This window comes from Nyctereutes procyonoides, unplaced genomic scaffold (genome assembly GCF_905146905.1).
Source record: "Nyctereutes procyonoides isolate TBG_1078 unplaced genomic scaffold, NYPRO_anot_genome, whole genome shotgun sequence".
Classification (NCBI taxonomy): Eukaryota; Metazoa; Chordata; class Mammalia; order Carnivora; family Canidae; genus Nyctereutes; species Nyctereutes procyonoides.
Window position 1 is genome coordinate 44,984,950 of NW_026575125.1, and position 12,395 is coordinate 44,997,344.

The 12,395-nt window shown below is 39.2% G+C and overlaps 1 protein-coding gene across 8 annotated transcripts in view; it reads right to left on the bottom strand.

Moving 5' to 3' along the window:
• The window catches only part of HUWE1 (HECT, UBA and WWE domain containing E3 ubiquitin protein ligase 1), a 171,059-nt gene that overhangs the window by 41,610 nt on the left and 117,054 nt on the right, over positions 1-12,395 (bottom strand). For all 8 annotated transcript variants that reach the window (XM_055337490.1, XM_055337489.1, XM_055337497.1 and 5 more), the window contains 11 exons: positions 11,474-11,711; positions 10,852-11,082; positions 9,304-9,426; positions 8,706-8,801; positions 7,581-7,850; positions 6,012-6,164; positions 4,426-4,553; positions 4,123-4,204; positions 2,945-3,121; positions 2,344-2,503; positions 1,698-2,056 (listed from right to left, as the gene is read on the bottom strand). In XM_055337490.1, coding sequence (XP_055193465.1) covers positions 1,698-2,056; positions 2,344-2,503; positions 2,945-3,121; positions 4,123-4,204; positions 4,426-4,553; positions 6,012-6,164; positions 7,581-7,850; positions 8,706-8,801; positions 9,304-9,426; positions 10,852-11,082; positions 11,474-11,711 — 2,017 coding nt within the window. The remainder of the gene's footprint in view (positions 1-1,697; positions 2,057-2,343; positions 2,504-2,944; positions 3,122-4,122; positions 4,205-4,425; positions 4,554-6,011; positions 6,165-7,580; positions 7,851-8,705; positions 8,802-9,303; positions 9,427-10,851; positions 11,083-11,473; positions 11,712-12,395) is intronic.

A 12,395-nucleotide genomic window follows, 5' to 3' on the forward strand; every position in this document is an offset into this window, starting at 1 on the left:
AACTGACAGTACCAAATTGCCCTCCAATGTGGCTGCACCAATTTCCACTCCTACCATAAGTAAGAGTATGCCTGGTTGTCCACACCCGTACCTGCAATGGATATTATCAAGCATTTACATTTTGCCAACTTGATAGTTAAAACTGCCACTGAGTTTCCTTTGCTCCCCACACCCCCAAATATAATTAAGCTTAGAAAGGTCTTTCATCCAACAAGAACCTGTACTTTTTTCCTAGCAATTTTTAAGTTGTACAATCTTACACATTTTAAGTATTTTTAAGGCAGAATTCTATCTTATATAGTGTTTCCTCCCTGTTGGGCAGTCTCTTGCCCTTGGATTAGTGTATATGCTGCTTTTGATAGCACTCTTGATTTTGCTAACGTCAGATGAAATCAAATGGGCTGGGTAAAGAACTGTCTGAAGAATGTGAGATGTATACTCACACACATGTAGAAGTATAAAGTGGTACCACCTTTCTGACAAGCAAGTTAAAAAATATTTATACATTTTGATCCAATTTCTAGGAATCCCTAAGAAAAACAAATTTTAAATGCGATAAAGCTATGCACAAAAATGCATATTGCAACACTACTTATAAATGTGGGACACAGTATCCTAAGAGAGAAAAACGAACTCCAATAATATTCACTTGATGACTTGACAAAGAATTAGGAAGAAATAAGACATTTGTCTTCCCTACTTCTCCTCTAATGTCTTGATGTTAAAAACATTTTCATTTTGGGACATCTAGGTGGCTCAGTGGTTGAGCACCTGCCTTTGGCTTACAGCATGATCCCCGGGTCCTGGGATCGTGTCCCACATTGGGCTCCCTGCAGGTAGCCTGCTTCTCTCTTTGCGCCTAGGTCTCTGCCTCTCCCTGTAGGTCTCTTGTGAATGAAGAAATAAAATCTTAAAAAATTTTTTCATTTTTTTCTAATTGCATTGTCATTTCTTCCACTGCTTCCTAAAAATAAATACATGTCTCACAGTTTTCTGATCTGAATAATGGTTATCTGTAAAGAGCTTATTAAAAGAGCTTATTAAAAGAGCTTATTAAAAGAGCTTATTAAAATAGCATGTCATAAGTATTTCCAAAACTTTACTACTTTTACAACATTCCAAAATACAATGTTTGGAAAATAGGCTCATGGGTAAATATAGGAGAAATGCTCCTATAAGGTAATTAGCTTTAAGACATGAACTTAGCAGAAGGTAAGTTCCTCATTAACAGTTTTTTTTAAAATTTTTATTTATTTATGATAGTCACACAGAGAGAGAGAGAGGCAGAGACACAGGCAGAGGGAGAAGCAGGCTCCACGCACCAGGAGCCCGACGTGGGATTCGATCCCGGGTCTCCAGGATCGCGCCCCGGGCCAAAGGCAGGCGCCAAACCGCTGTGCCACCCAGGGATCCCCTCATTAAGAGTTTTTAACTCAAGAAACTTATATTGCCAGAGAAGACTTTATAGGTATGATTCATTACTACAGCAGATTTAAGGATAGAAAAATACGTTCTATTTAAAAAAAAGTCACTCAATACGACAATCTACCATTCCCGAATACATAGCTGGGAAAGTTTGCGACAAAGTACAGTCTATGTATCTAGCTACATATATACACCCTATGAAGAAACAGAAATGTATCTCTGTGTGTGTGTGATATAAAGCTAAACTAGCTTCTGACACCAAAAAGACTCACCTTTTCCATAGTATGACGGAGGGTGCAGGGATCCTCAATGATGTGTCTTAAGAGAAGGGTGACGAGGGGAGTAAACCCATTGAAGCCTGAGCTCTGGGTCAAATTCAAGATCATGCGGGTACTCTTTAGCTCTGCAAACATCATGGCGTATTTGTGGTCTCGGGTGAGCCTCAGGCAGAGACGAAGGGTGGCATGCAAAGTGTCTGGGTCCACAGGGACTCCTAGCATGCTCACGCAGGCTCGGATTAAAACAGTCACCATATCCTCTGTCAGGCCCTGGATCAGGATCTCCCCAATTTTTGTTTCTTCCAGGCTTGTCTCCTTTTCAGTATTTGTATTCTCTAGGGCCAAAGGAGTATCTACAAATAAGGAAATAAGAGTTCAGACAGTTTAACTTGACGTTTCTTCCCACATCTCTCCCTCATAGTCAGGTCAAGCACCTGGGTCCTATTAAGAGAAACATACAAAACACCAATTCTAAGACCAGATTAAAGGGCGTATAAAAAGGACTGTGTATCTTTAAGTCACCAAGCAATCTGATGGATTAAAAGAATCACTCATGAGGAAGTTGGCCCAAATTAAAGCCATAAAGGCATATTAAAGTTTATGTAACATTCTTGAGAGATTCAAAATGAAAAGTCCATACCATTAGCTTTATTTTCTTTACGTTTGATATCCATTTCTTTACTTTCTTCCAGTGTCTTCTCTAGTTCCTGTCCATTGCTATTTTTCGAGTTTTTATTCAGCCGTGGTACCCTCAGGAGAGTCAACATTACAGGGCGCCGGTTCCCGGTTTCTTCATTAACCTAAAAATTGAAGATGGCAAAAAACACTCTACAAAAAAAGGAAACTACAGAGGGTTGGAAATGCTGTAATAGGAAGGAACCCTGGCAATTTATCCCATCCCTATCATTTATAGAGAGAAAGCCTGAGGGTCCCCAGAAGGAAAGTAGGATACGCAAAGGCCCTATAACAAACTGGAAACTTTCCAGTAGAGCAGATACCATCTATAACACTTCAAGTCATTTCTGGGTGGGACAGTATCAAACTACCAGACTGACTCATGGTCTCACTATGACTTTAGGAAGACTGAGTTCTCTGGAAATTATACCCTAAATTTAGTAGCGGTTAATAGTGCTTCTTAGAACAATGTTAGGCTTGTTGGTTCAGGAAGAAGCAAATCAAAAAGTACACCCAATACCTTACCCTCTTTTCAATAAAGCTTATGGCACGGAGGGGGCATGTACCTGCACCATTGTAGTGAACTGGACAGTGTATCTTCTTCGGCCTGCAGTGAAACGTACACTTGTCTCTCCAGATTTCCAGGCAGAATCAATAGTGCTGTTGTTGCTTGCACTGTAACTACACCAACGCCCAGAGCGGTCATCAAACCAGCGCCAGTTATTGTTGTTGGACTGTAGATACTAAATATAAGAACACAAAGTTTCTTTGTATTTCATACAAGGTTGGTTGTTAGAAAAAATAGTAACTTCATCTGTTCACTGCTAAAACTAACCCAGGAAAAAGAAATAACACCAAACATTTAATGAAATTTTGAGAGCCTAGAAAAGTTTTTGAGCCTCTCCATAGGCACAAAACCCTCTACACCCTTGTCCTGTAATCCTCAGCTTTCATTTTGTTTCCAACTGTTTTCTACAAATGGGAAACACTTAGATGTGCAGGAACAAAATTTCTGTTTCTGAGAAAGCACTCAGATAATGTGTCATATATAAATTTCATATAAAGAGCCACTTGGCTTAGGGCACCTGGGTGGCTCAGTTGGCTAAGTGTCTGACTCTTGGTTTGCTTAAGATTCTATCTCCCTCTGCCTCTCCTCACCTGCTCCAAAATAAACAAACAAAGTAAATAAGTAAGTAAATAGATAGATAGACAGATAAATACAATCTTAAAAAAAGGAGCACTTGGCTTTTGGAGGAACTGCTGCACACTCAAGTCCTTCACATAAAAGCCACTCTCTCCTCTGGAGATAGCTCACTCCTTAAACATTTACGTCCAGGTAAGTTCTTGGGCCCTTTACCAAGTAGCTCCACAAAAAAATAATTCTAACTCACTAATAAAAAGAGAAATCTAGAGCTACTGAGATCCCTCAAGAGTTTATGTCTTGGGCAGCCTGGGTGGCTCAGCGGTTTAGCACTGCCTTCAGCCCAGAGTGTTATCCTGGAGACCCAGGATCGAGTCCCACATCGGGCTCCCCACACGGAGTCTGCTTCTCCCTCTGCCTGTGTTTCTGCCTCTCTCTCTCTCTCTCTCATGAATAAATAAATAAAATCTTTAAGAAAAGGAGAAATTTATGTCTTGATCAGGGAGCTTTCTTCTGATTCTCTACCACTCTTCCATATTCTCTTCTGGTTTATCCTTGCCTCGAGAAACTAAGTAGTTTTTATCAACTATATATATTACGTACCTTAGTCATTTGGGCTCTCCTTTTAGAGGAGATGGCTGTCTTTTCATAGAAATCTATCAGGAGCAACACTGGGGTGATCCACCTAAAACAGAAGAAACGATTTACTGAGAAAGCCAGAAACGTGCACAATATGGGAAAACTTATCTTGATTTCATTAGGCACCTCAACTATTTTCAAAATACAAAAGATACCTAAGATTTGCCCCATACATACTCCAGAAAAGTGCCTGATTCAGGCCCTTATGCTTTAGGGCCCAAGTCTGAGGGGAAGAGAAGTGAAACCAGGTAAGATACAGTCACTCACTTTGGGGTCTGGACCTCCTTTTGCTCCTTGGCGGCCTGTAGGCAGGGTTGAACCACTTCCAAGAGTTTGATTAGGACATTAAGGATGCCACTAGATTCAACCACCCAGGCACAAGGTAGCTTCAATTCCTAATTGATCAAAGAAAAAAAATAACAACTTCTAATCAGTATTAAGGATTAGCACAGTATAGGAAAACAGAGGTGAACTCTAAGAGAACTGGCTGAATTCAAATTCCACCTCCACCACCTACCAACTGTGTGATCTGAGTTTTTCAGACCCTCAGGGGTCACAGGAAATAGTAAGTTATAGCTCCAATGTTAATTATGGTGATTCCATGAAGTGTGTGTGTACTTTTGCTCATACTCTCAACACAGTACCTGGCATGTTAATATGGAAACTATTAGTATCATTAATATCATTAAGAACTGTCGTCTAGGGTATACAGTCTTAATTATGTTGAAGTTGAAAAGCTTATTTACAGAGAATCTTTGTATTCTTTCGAGAAGGATGGAATAATTAAACAGTAATAATTAGTAGTTCCCCTATAGGGCCTACACTAATAAAGTAGTTCCTTTATAGGGGCTGTACTGGAAGTAATTTAAATGTCCAACAACAGGCAATTACTTAAATAAACTAGCAGACACCCAAAAGATAGAATGTATACATGACTTGTAAAATATTCGTAATACTGAGAATATAGGATATAAAAATTTCTAAATGGTCTGATCCTAATTGTTTAAATGCATAGGAAAAGGACTAAAATATAAGACTGTTACTAGTGATTTTTAAAAAGGGGGTTCATGAGTGATTTCTCTTCATATTATACTGTTATTGAGGACCTCTAGCATGCAGTACTTTGCAATCTTTCCCAGAAGTACCTATTCACAAGTGCTGTAACAAGAATCACAATCACCACTTCCATCAAAAAAGGAAAGCCAAGACACACAATTTGACAAACATATATTGGACTTAATCTCCTCAGTTGTTATAAAGGATTTTCTCCATTAAATTCAGCTTTTACCATTAAACATGAGCTACAAATGAAGAGTCACTTGTTCAAGGTCAGTTGCCTAATTCCCATGTTGGCTGGAACAAGAACATGTCCTGGCCAAACCACTCTTTTGCTTAAAATAATCTGAATGTCCAGGTATGAAGGAAGAATCAGATTCTATCTGATGCCTATTATCATTTCCACAACTGACCCTACTCTTTGGTTTCCAGTTAGGTTTCTTCAGAGAGGCCCAAATTATTCTACAACTATACTATAATAGTCATTCTAGAAACCTTTAAACATCCCATCCTCTAAGACATAATTCAATGAACACTTGTTCTGAGAAGCCCTTTTCTCACCCAGAAGTGATGCATTTGCCCTTCTCTTAAACTCAGAAAAAATTTTCTGTATTATTTATGTGGCACAAAACATTGCATTTTGTACTTAATTACATGTCTTACAGCCTATCACAAACTGTGGACTCATGAAATGCAGGTATCATGCCTTACATTTCTACCTTCTTCAAGGTCTCAGATGGTAGGTGTTTGATAATTCTTTAAGGATGAATCACAGAAACCAAAAAACCTATTCTTACCTCAAAAAGCAGTGTTAAAAGCAAGATTCTAGTAGCCAAATTGGAGGCTTGGGGCAGGGTGGCCATCTGACTGATCCACTCTGACACAGTTTTTGTGTCACTTGTTGTCAGGGGAAGAGCAGCTTTGATCAATACATCAGCAGCTTCCCATACCTACACAAAGGCAGAGAAGGCCAAGTCAGGTAACTGTAGATAAGAGTATGATGAGATTTGTCAAAACATTCTCAACCTTATAAAATACTCCCTCCACCCTCAACACATTGGCTGAAGGAGGGTGAGTAAGTAGTAAAATACTATAGGGATTTAGTGTATCAAAAGATGTATGCTATAAAAGTACCTCTAAAAGAGGGTTTTCTTAGGCTAGATTATAAGCAGCTAGTAAGTTAAAGGAAATGAGTATTTTAAAAATTTCTAGAGAAAAAAAATTCTAGTACAGAGTCAAGCCTACAAAGGTTCTACCAACTTACACTTCTGTCAACAATCTTTTACTACATCTGTCCCAGAACTATCATTAAAAACAAAAATAAACCAGAATGTTAGAAATGTTAGTCTTGCTTTAGTTTGCATGTTAAATTTCTTATTAACTTGACATAATTGATCTAAGTTTTAGTTTTCTTAAAATCAATTCTGTAAGCTCAAGCTCTTTAACATAAAGATAACTAAACCTGGGTCTTATCTTGTGAAAAAAAAAAAAGGTTTATACAGTTTGCCTTTCACTTTTGTGGTATTTCCATACACTGAAGTTATGCTTTTATAATACATCACTTTTTACCTTCTTTCTCTGCTTTTTGACTTTAAAAAACACGTAAGACAAGATTCCAATGATTTAAAAACATGAATAGTAAGGGCGCCAGGGTGGCTCAGTTAAGTGTCTGACTCTAGATTTTGGCTCAGGTCATGATCTCAGGGTCATGACATGCTCAGCGTGGAGTCTGCTTGAAATTCTCTCTCCTTCTCTCCCCCTGCTTGTGCTCGCTCTCTTTAAACAAAAATCTTAAGAAATAAATAGAAAAAAAAGTAGTAAATATGACTAAAATATTAACTCTCTCTTTGTGTGGGGATTTAAGATAACTTATTGCTTATCTATTCCTACAATTAGTATACATTAATTTTTTAATAAGGAAAAACACTGTTTAAAAAAAGACAAATACTAGGTCACAGCTATTCATTATGAGGAGGACTTTTTTTGTCTATTACACAGGAGAGGGAAAATAAAACATTTATTCACTGTTAGTCCATGGGACCTAACTTGGTTCAAGAGTGAGACACATTTGGGACATTTGGGATGAATTCACAGGAGATGCCTAGTAAAAGAGAGCTTTGTTTTTTGCTTTCAAAAACATTTTTTTGTGAGGTAGTTTATTCACACTTTTTGCAGGGAAGATTTAAGAAAGTAAGATTATCACATCTGAAGAATTCAAAGAGAATATATCCATATCGGGCAAAAAAAAAAAAGAAAAAAAAGAAACCAAACCAACAAAGGATATTTTATTTTTTTAAAAATCAGAGTTTGATGATGGCAGAAATCCACTTTATAAACTCTCCTCTTCTGGCTCCTGAAGAACTTACCTGATTGACTACTTGCTTTAGAATCATGTCTCGGTAGTCAGCTCCATTACGTTTGATTGCGGTCATGATTAAATCACACACCCGGTACACTGTGTCTGGCAGCTCATCAAGAAGGTGAAAGCAGCCTGGTAACATGGTATCTGTGAAAGTGTGGAGCTCATCTTGTTCCAATGGATCAGCATCCTGGAACTTCTCTAGACATTTAGCTTCTTCCTCTTCCTGCTTTTCCCGAGCTTTCCGCTCCTCCTCTTCTTTCCGACAAGCAACTTCCTAGAGGCAAGGAAAGAAGAATGACAGCATATGGGAGAGCTGAAGAAAAATAGGGAACACTCTAAGAATGTACTGGCCCTATATTACTCAATGCCCACTACCTTCTCAAGCAGGTGATATGTTCTTTAGGATGTGGCAGTTATTCATGAGGGCAGCCTCAAAGACTAAGGCAAGACAGGAAAAGCAGAGGAAGAAGACACTTCCAACCCCCAAAGTATTGCCAATTTATTTACAGAATGCTATATCACACCCTCCCACAAAATCATGTGGAGATACTGTCCTGCATTCGCTGCCAATATAATAAACTGAAGTTATTGTTACCTAACAACAAACAGCCAAAATTCGCCTAATGAACACTACTACATTTCTGAGTCTCTTATTTGAGAGTAAAGATAAACATTTCATTTGCCTCACTTAAAGCTTCAGGTCAATACATTGTATCAGTGATCACAAGGTTGGAATGAAAGAATAATCACTCCCATGCCTTTCTTTTCTTTTTTTAAAAGATTTATTTATTTATTTATTTATTTATTTATTTATTTATTTATTTATTTATGAGAGAGAGAGAGAGAGAGAGAGAGAGAGAGAGAGAGAGAGAGAGAGAGAGAGGCAGAGACACAGGCAGAGGGAGAAGCAGACTCTATGCGGGGAGCCCGACGCGGAACTTGATCCCGGGACTCCAGGATCACGCCCTGGGCCAAAGGCAGGCGCTGAACCACTGAGCCACCCAGGGATTCCCCCATTCCTTTCTTTAGATATTAATTCCTCCAACTATTTTGTAATAGTACCAGAATGTTCATAAAAATACTAAGATTAACGTGTCAGACCATTTTGGACATCCTGTTTCCTAGTTACCTCAGGTGACTCTGCTCTTTGATCCATTGGGATATCCTGTCCCAGAGACATGGCAATTGCTCTCATCATCTGGTCCTCTTCGGACATACTCAGATCCTACAGAGAAACAACAGAAAATCCAGCAACAAAGGACATACCAACTCACAAGGAATCAGATATCCTGTGCTTAAGCTTTAGAGGAGAAGGTGCTCTGAATGCTGCTCTCTAGAGTCAAACCCAACTAGACTTACTTGGTCACTACAATAACAGAGAAGGAAAAATCACAATGAAATTAAGCCTAGGAAGCAGGCTTCAATGTGACCACCTATCCTGTATCTCAGAAAAGTGAGTTTCTTCTATTGCTTTCTGATTGTGGATAACTTAAGAGTTCTTCTGAAAAAAAAAAAAAAAAGTCCAGTAATTTGCATGGCTGGAGATGGGAAGCTTCTGCTCATTATATTCTAGAACTGAGAGTTCTCACAAAATGAAAAGATTGGCATGCAAAAGTCTGAAAATGAAAGTAGTTTATATAAGGGAAGACCAATGATGGAAGTACAACAGAAAACACAGAAGCAGTCAAATCAATGTCCTACAAAATTAGAGCCCCGAGCCAACTTACCCGAACAACTCCTCCCATAATTGGGGGAGGGTGAGTTAGAAGGTACTCTGTGGCCTGCTCCATGGTGCTGGTGTTCAACAGGGCCTCCATGGCATGTTCCCTTGTGAAGCCCATGTCCATAAGCTATAAAAAGAATGCAAGATCTCAGAACCACAGTAAAAGAGAAATCCAAATGCATTTTTAAAAGGTAGAAACCTTTTCAAGATAGAAAGAAGTTATTCTAACTTCATATGAACTGAGAACGTTAATAGCTCAGGCCGTTAGATAAATGAACAATCCTTTCCACTTGGTACTTCCATAGTATTCAAACATTAGAGCTACACATTGTGGCAGGAAGCCAAGGTGATTCTCAATTCTGTGCTCTAAGAAAATGGGGCTAGATGGCTATTATCATTAATAGGATCACTCTAATCCAAAGACAGATTCACACACAGAAGTAAAAATCGGACCCCACTTTTCTGGAAAATAAACTGGCAACAGAACAAGAGCCTAAGAAACTGACCTTAGGAATTTTATTACTAGGAAATAATCATGAGATGTATAGAAAGATTTGTACAAAAACAAACTATAAACCACAGCTTTACAACATCAAATAATAAGAAAATTAACATCTAGTGATAAAAGAATGACAAGAAGTTAAAAAGGTCAGGATCATAAGTGCTTCCCCCTCTGCTTCTAACCTCTGATTTTCAAAATGTGGTTTATGCATTTACTTAAAAACAAGTTTTGGGGATCCCTGGGTAGCGCAGCGGTTTAGCGCCTGCCTTTGGCCCAGGGCGCGATCCTGGAGACCGGGAATCGAATCCCACGTCGGGCTCCCGGTGCATGGAGCCTGCTTCTCCCTCTGCCTATGTCTCTGCCCCCCCCTCTGTGACTATCATAAATAAATTTTAAAAAAGTAAAAAAAAATAAAAACAAGTTTTGTAGGTAAGGTTTCAGAGAGCTCTTGTTGGAGAATAAATTTGGGTCACAATATCCTTAACTCTTCCCTCTATAGGTAAGTCACAAAGTAGCTGAGGATGGTTTGCCTCCAAAGAACATGGCAGCCACAGCCTACTAAGAATATATAATAGAGTTTTAATATTAAACATACTGGGGAAGACACAAATCTTTTACCTGTTAGATGTGTTGAAACTACACCTCAGCTTTCTCAGGAGGAAAAAAAGAAATGCTAAGAGGGAATAAATTTAAACCTATCTCCTGGCTAAGAGGACCAGACAACACTGCAGCATGTAAACTTAGAAAACTCACAACTGGGATCCCTGGGTGGCGCAGCGGTTTGGCGCCTGCCTTTGGCCCAGGGCGCGATCCTGGAGACCCGGGATTGAATCCCACATCAGGCTCCCGGTGCATGGAGCCTACTTCTCCCTCTGCCTATGTCTCTGCCTCTCTCTCTCTCTGTGTGACTATCATAAATAAATAAAAAAAAATTTTTTTTTAAAAAAGAAAACTCACAACTTATTTAGTAGCATGTAAATTTAGAAAACCCATAAACACACTCTACCGGGTGCAAAGTCTGGGCCCTGGAGTGGGAAGCCAGGACCCTACCTGTTGTAGTTGTTGCTGGTTGACTTGAGGTTCCCGGCGAGAGCCACCTTCCTCTTGCCCTGTGTCCTCTTCTCCTCGAGATCCCTCTTTCTCTTTGCTCAGTCTCTCTCGAATCACAGGTTCTCCTCGGAGAATGTGGCATAGGATAGCCAGCATGGACTCAGCCATTCGCCCGCCATATACTTTCAGGGGTTTCCGGTTCCACAGGTTCTTGATGCAAGTAAAGGCTGCCTAGAAGTCATTTTAAAAGCTGTGTGAAGATCATTTTGTCTCAATTCAAAACCACTGGAGGAATAAGTCAAAGACTTCTGGGATAGTCTTTCCATGAAAGGTCAGTGCAAACAACAAAATCCTAGATCAGTACTGAGGGGGGCTAAAGAAGCACAGAGAAGGTGCACTTAACCCAACCTGAAGTATCAATCTCAAGTTTATAGTTCAAATATTTACACTACAGGAAATTTTCCAGTGGTCTCTATCTCCCTCTGTAAGGCAGAGCTATCTGGGAGTAGGATCCAAAGATTCTCCAACAATCAAGATATTTCATTAAGGACGACAAAAAAGTGGGAGAGCTACCTAGTCAGCAAGAGAAATTCCTCTTGGTTTCAGAATGCTCAATACTCACTTTCTGAGTTACCACAAGGAAGCGAAGGGCACTGAATTGTGGAAAGTTCTGGACACCTCCAGGCAATTTGGCAGGCAGTGAATGTGGAGATTCAAGCACCGTGGTGGGATTCACCATCTTCTCTACTAGCATTAGCCAGGCATCTAGGAATTCTCCTGTGCCATCAGGTAAATCTGAATGTTCTAATCCCTCAGCAACAGGAACTTTGCCTCCCATGGACAGAGCCCAATTGAAAGTTCTAAATTCAAATAAGAGAAAATACAGAGACAAAATATTAGTATTTTAGATTGGAGGGGGACATTCAGAAGGTTCCCAGTATCTACATTGGCACTACATGTCCCTCCCTCTTGGAGCTACAGCTGTTAATCTATCCAACATCTATTAGCTTTATCTTTTTTTGAGAGGAGGGTTTATTCCAGATTTATTGGGACATTATTGACATATAACATATGTTAAGTTTTGGGTATATAATGTGAGGATTTGATACACATATAGAATGCAAAATGACTACCACTTTTAGCTTTACTTTTTAAAGCCAATATGAACAAACCACCAAAGTGGTTGCCAGAGGGGAGAGTTGGGGAGTAGGGGGATGGGTGAAATAGGTAAAGGGGATTAAGAGGTATAAACTTAGTTATAAAATAAGTCAGATGAAAAGTACAGCATAGGGAATAAAGTTAATAATACTGTAGTAACTTTGTTGTACACCTGAAACAAGTATAACACTTTATGTCAACCATACTTCAATAAAAAACATCAAACTTCGCTTAGAATCTTCAGATCAGGGGAAGCAGAAAAATTATCAGAGAAACAATAAAAAGAATAAATCTATTAGAAAAATATGTACACCAGGTACTAAAAACCAGATGAGGAAAAGCAGAGATCCATACAAACACCTCTAGGACAGGCTGAATCCCACCCT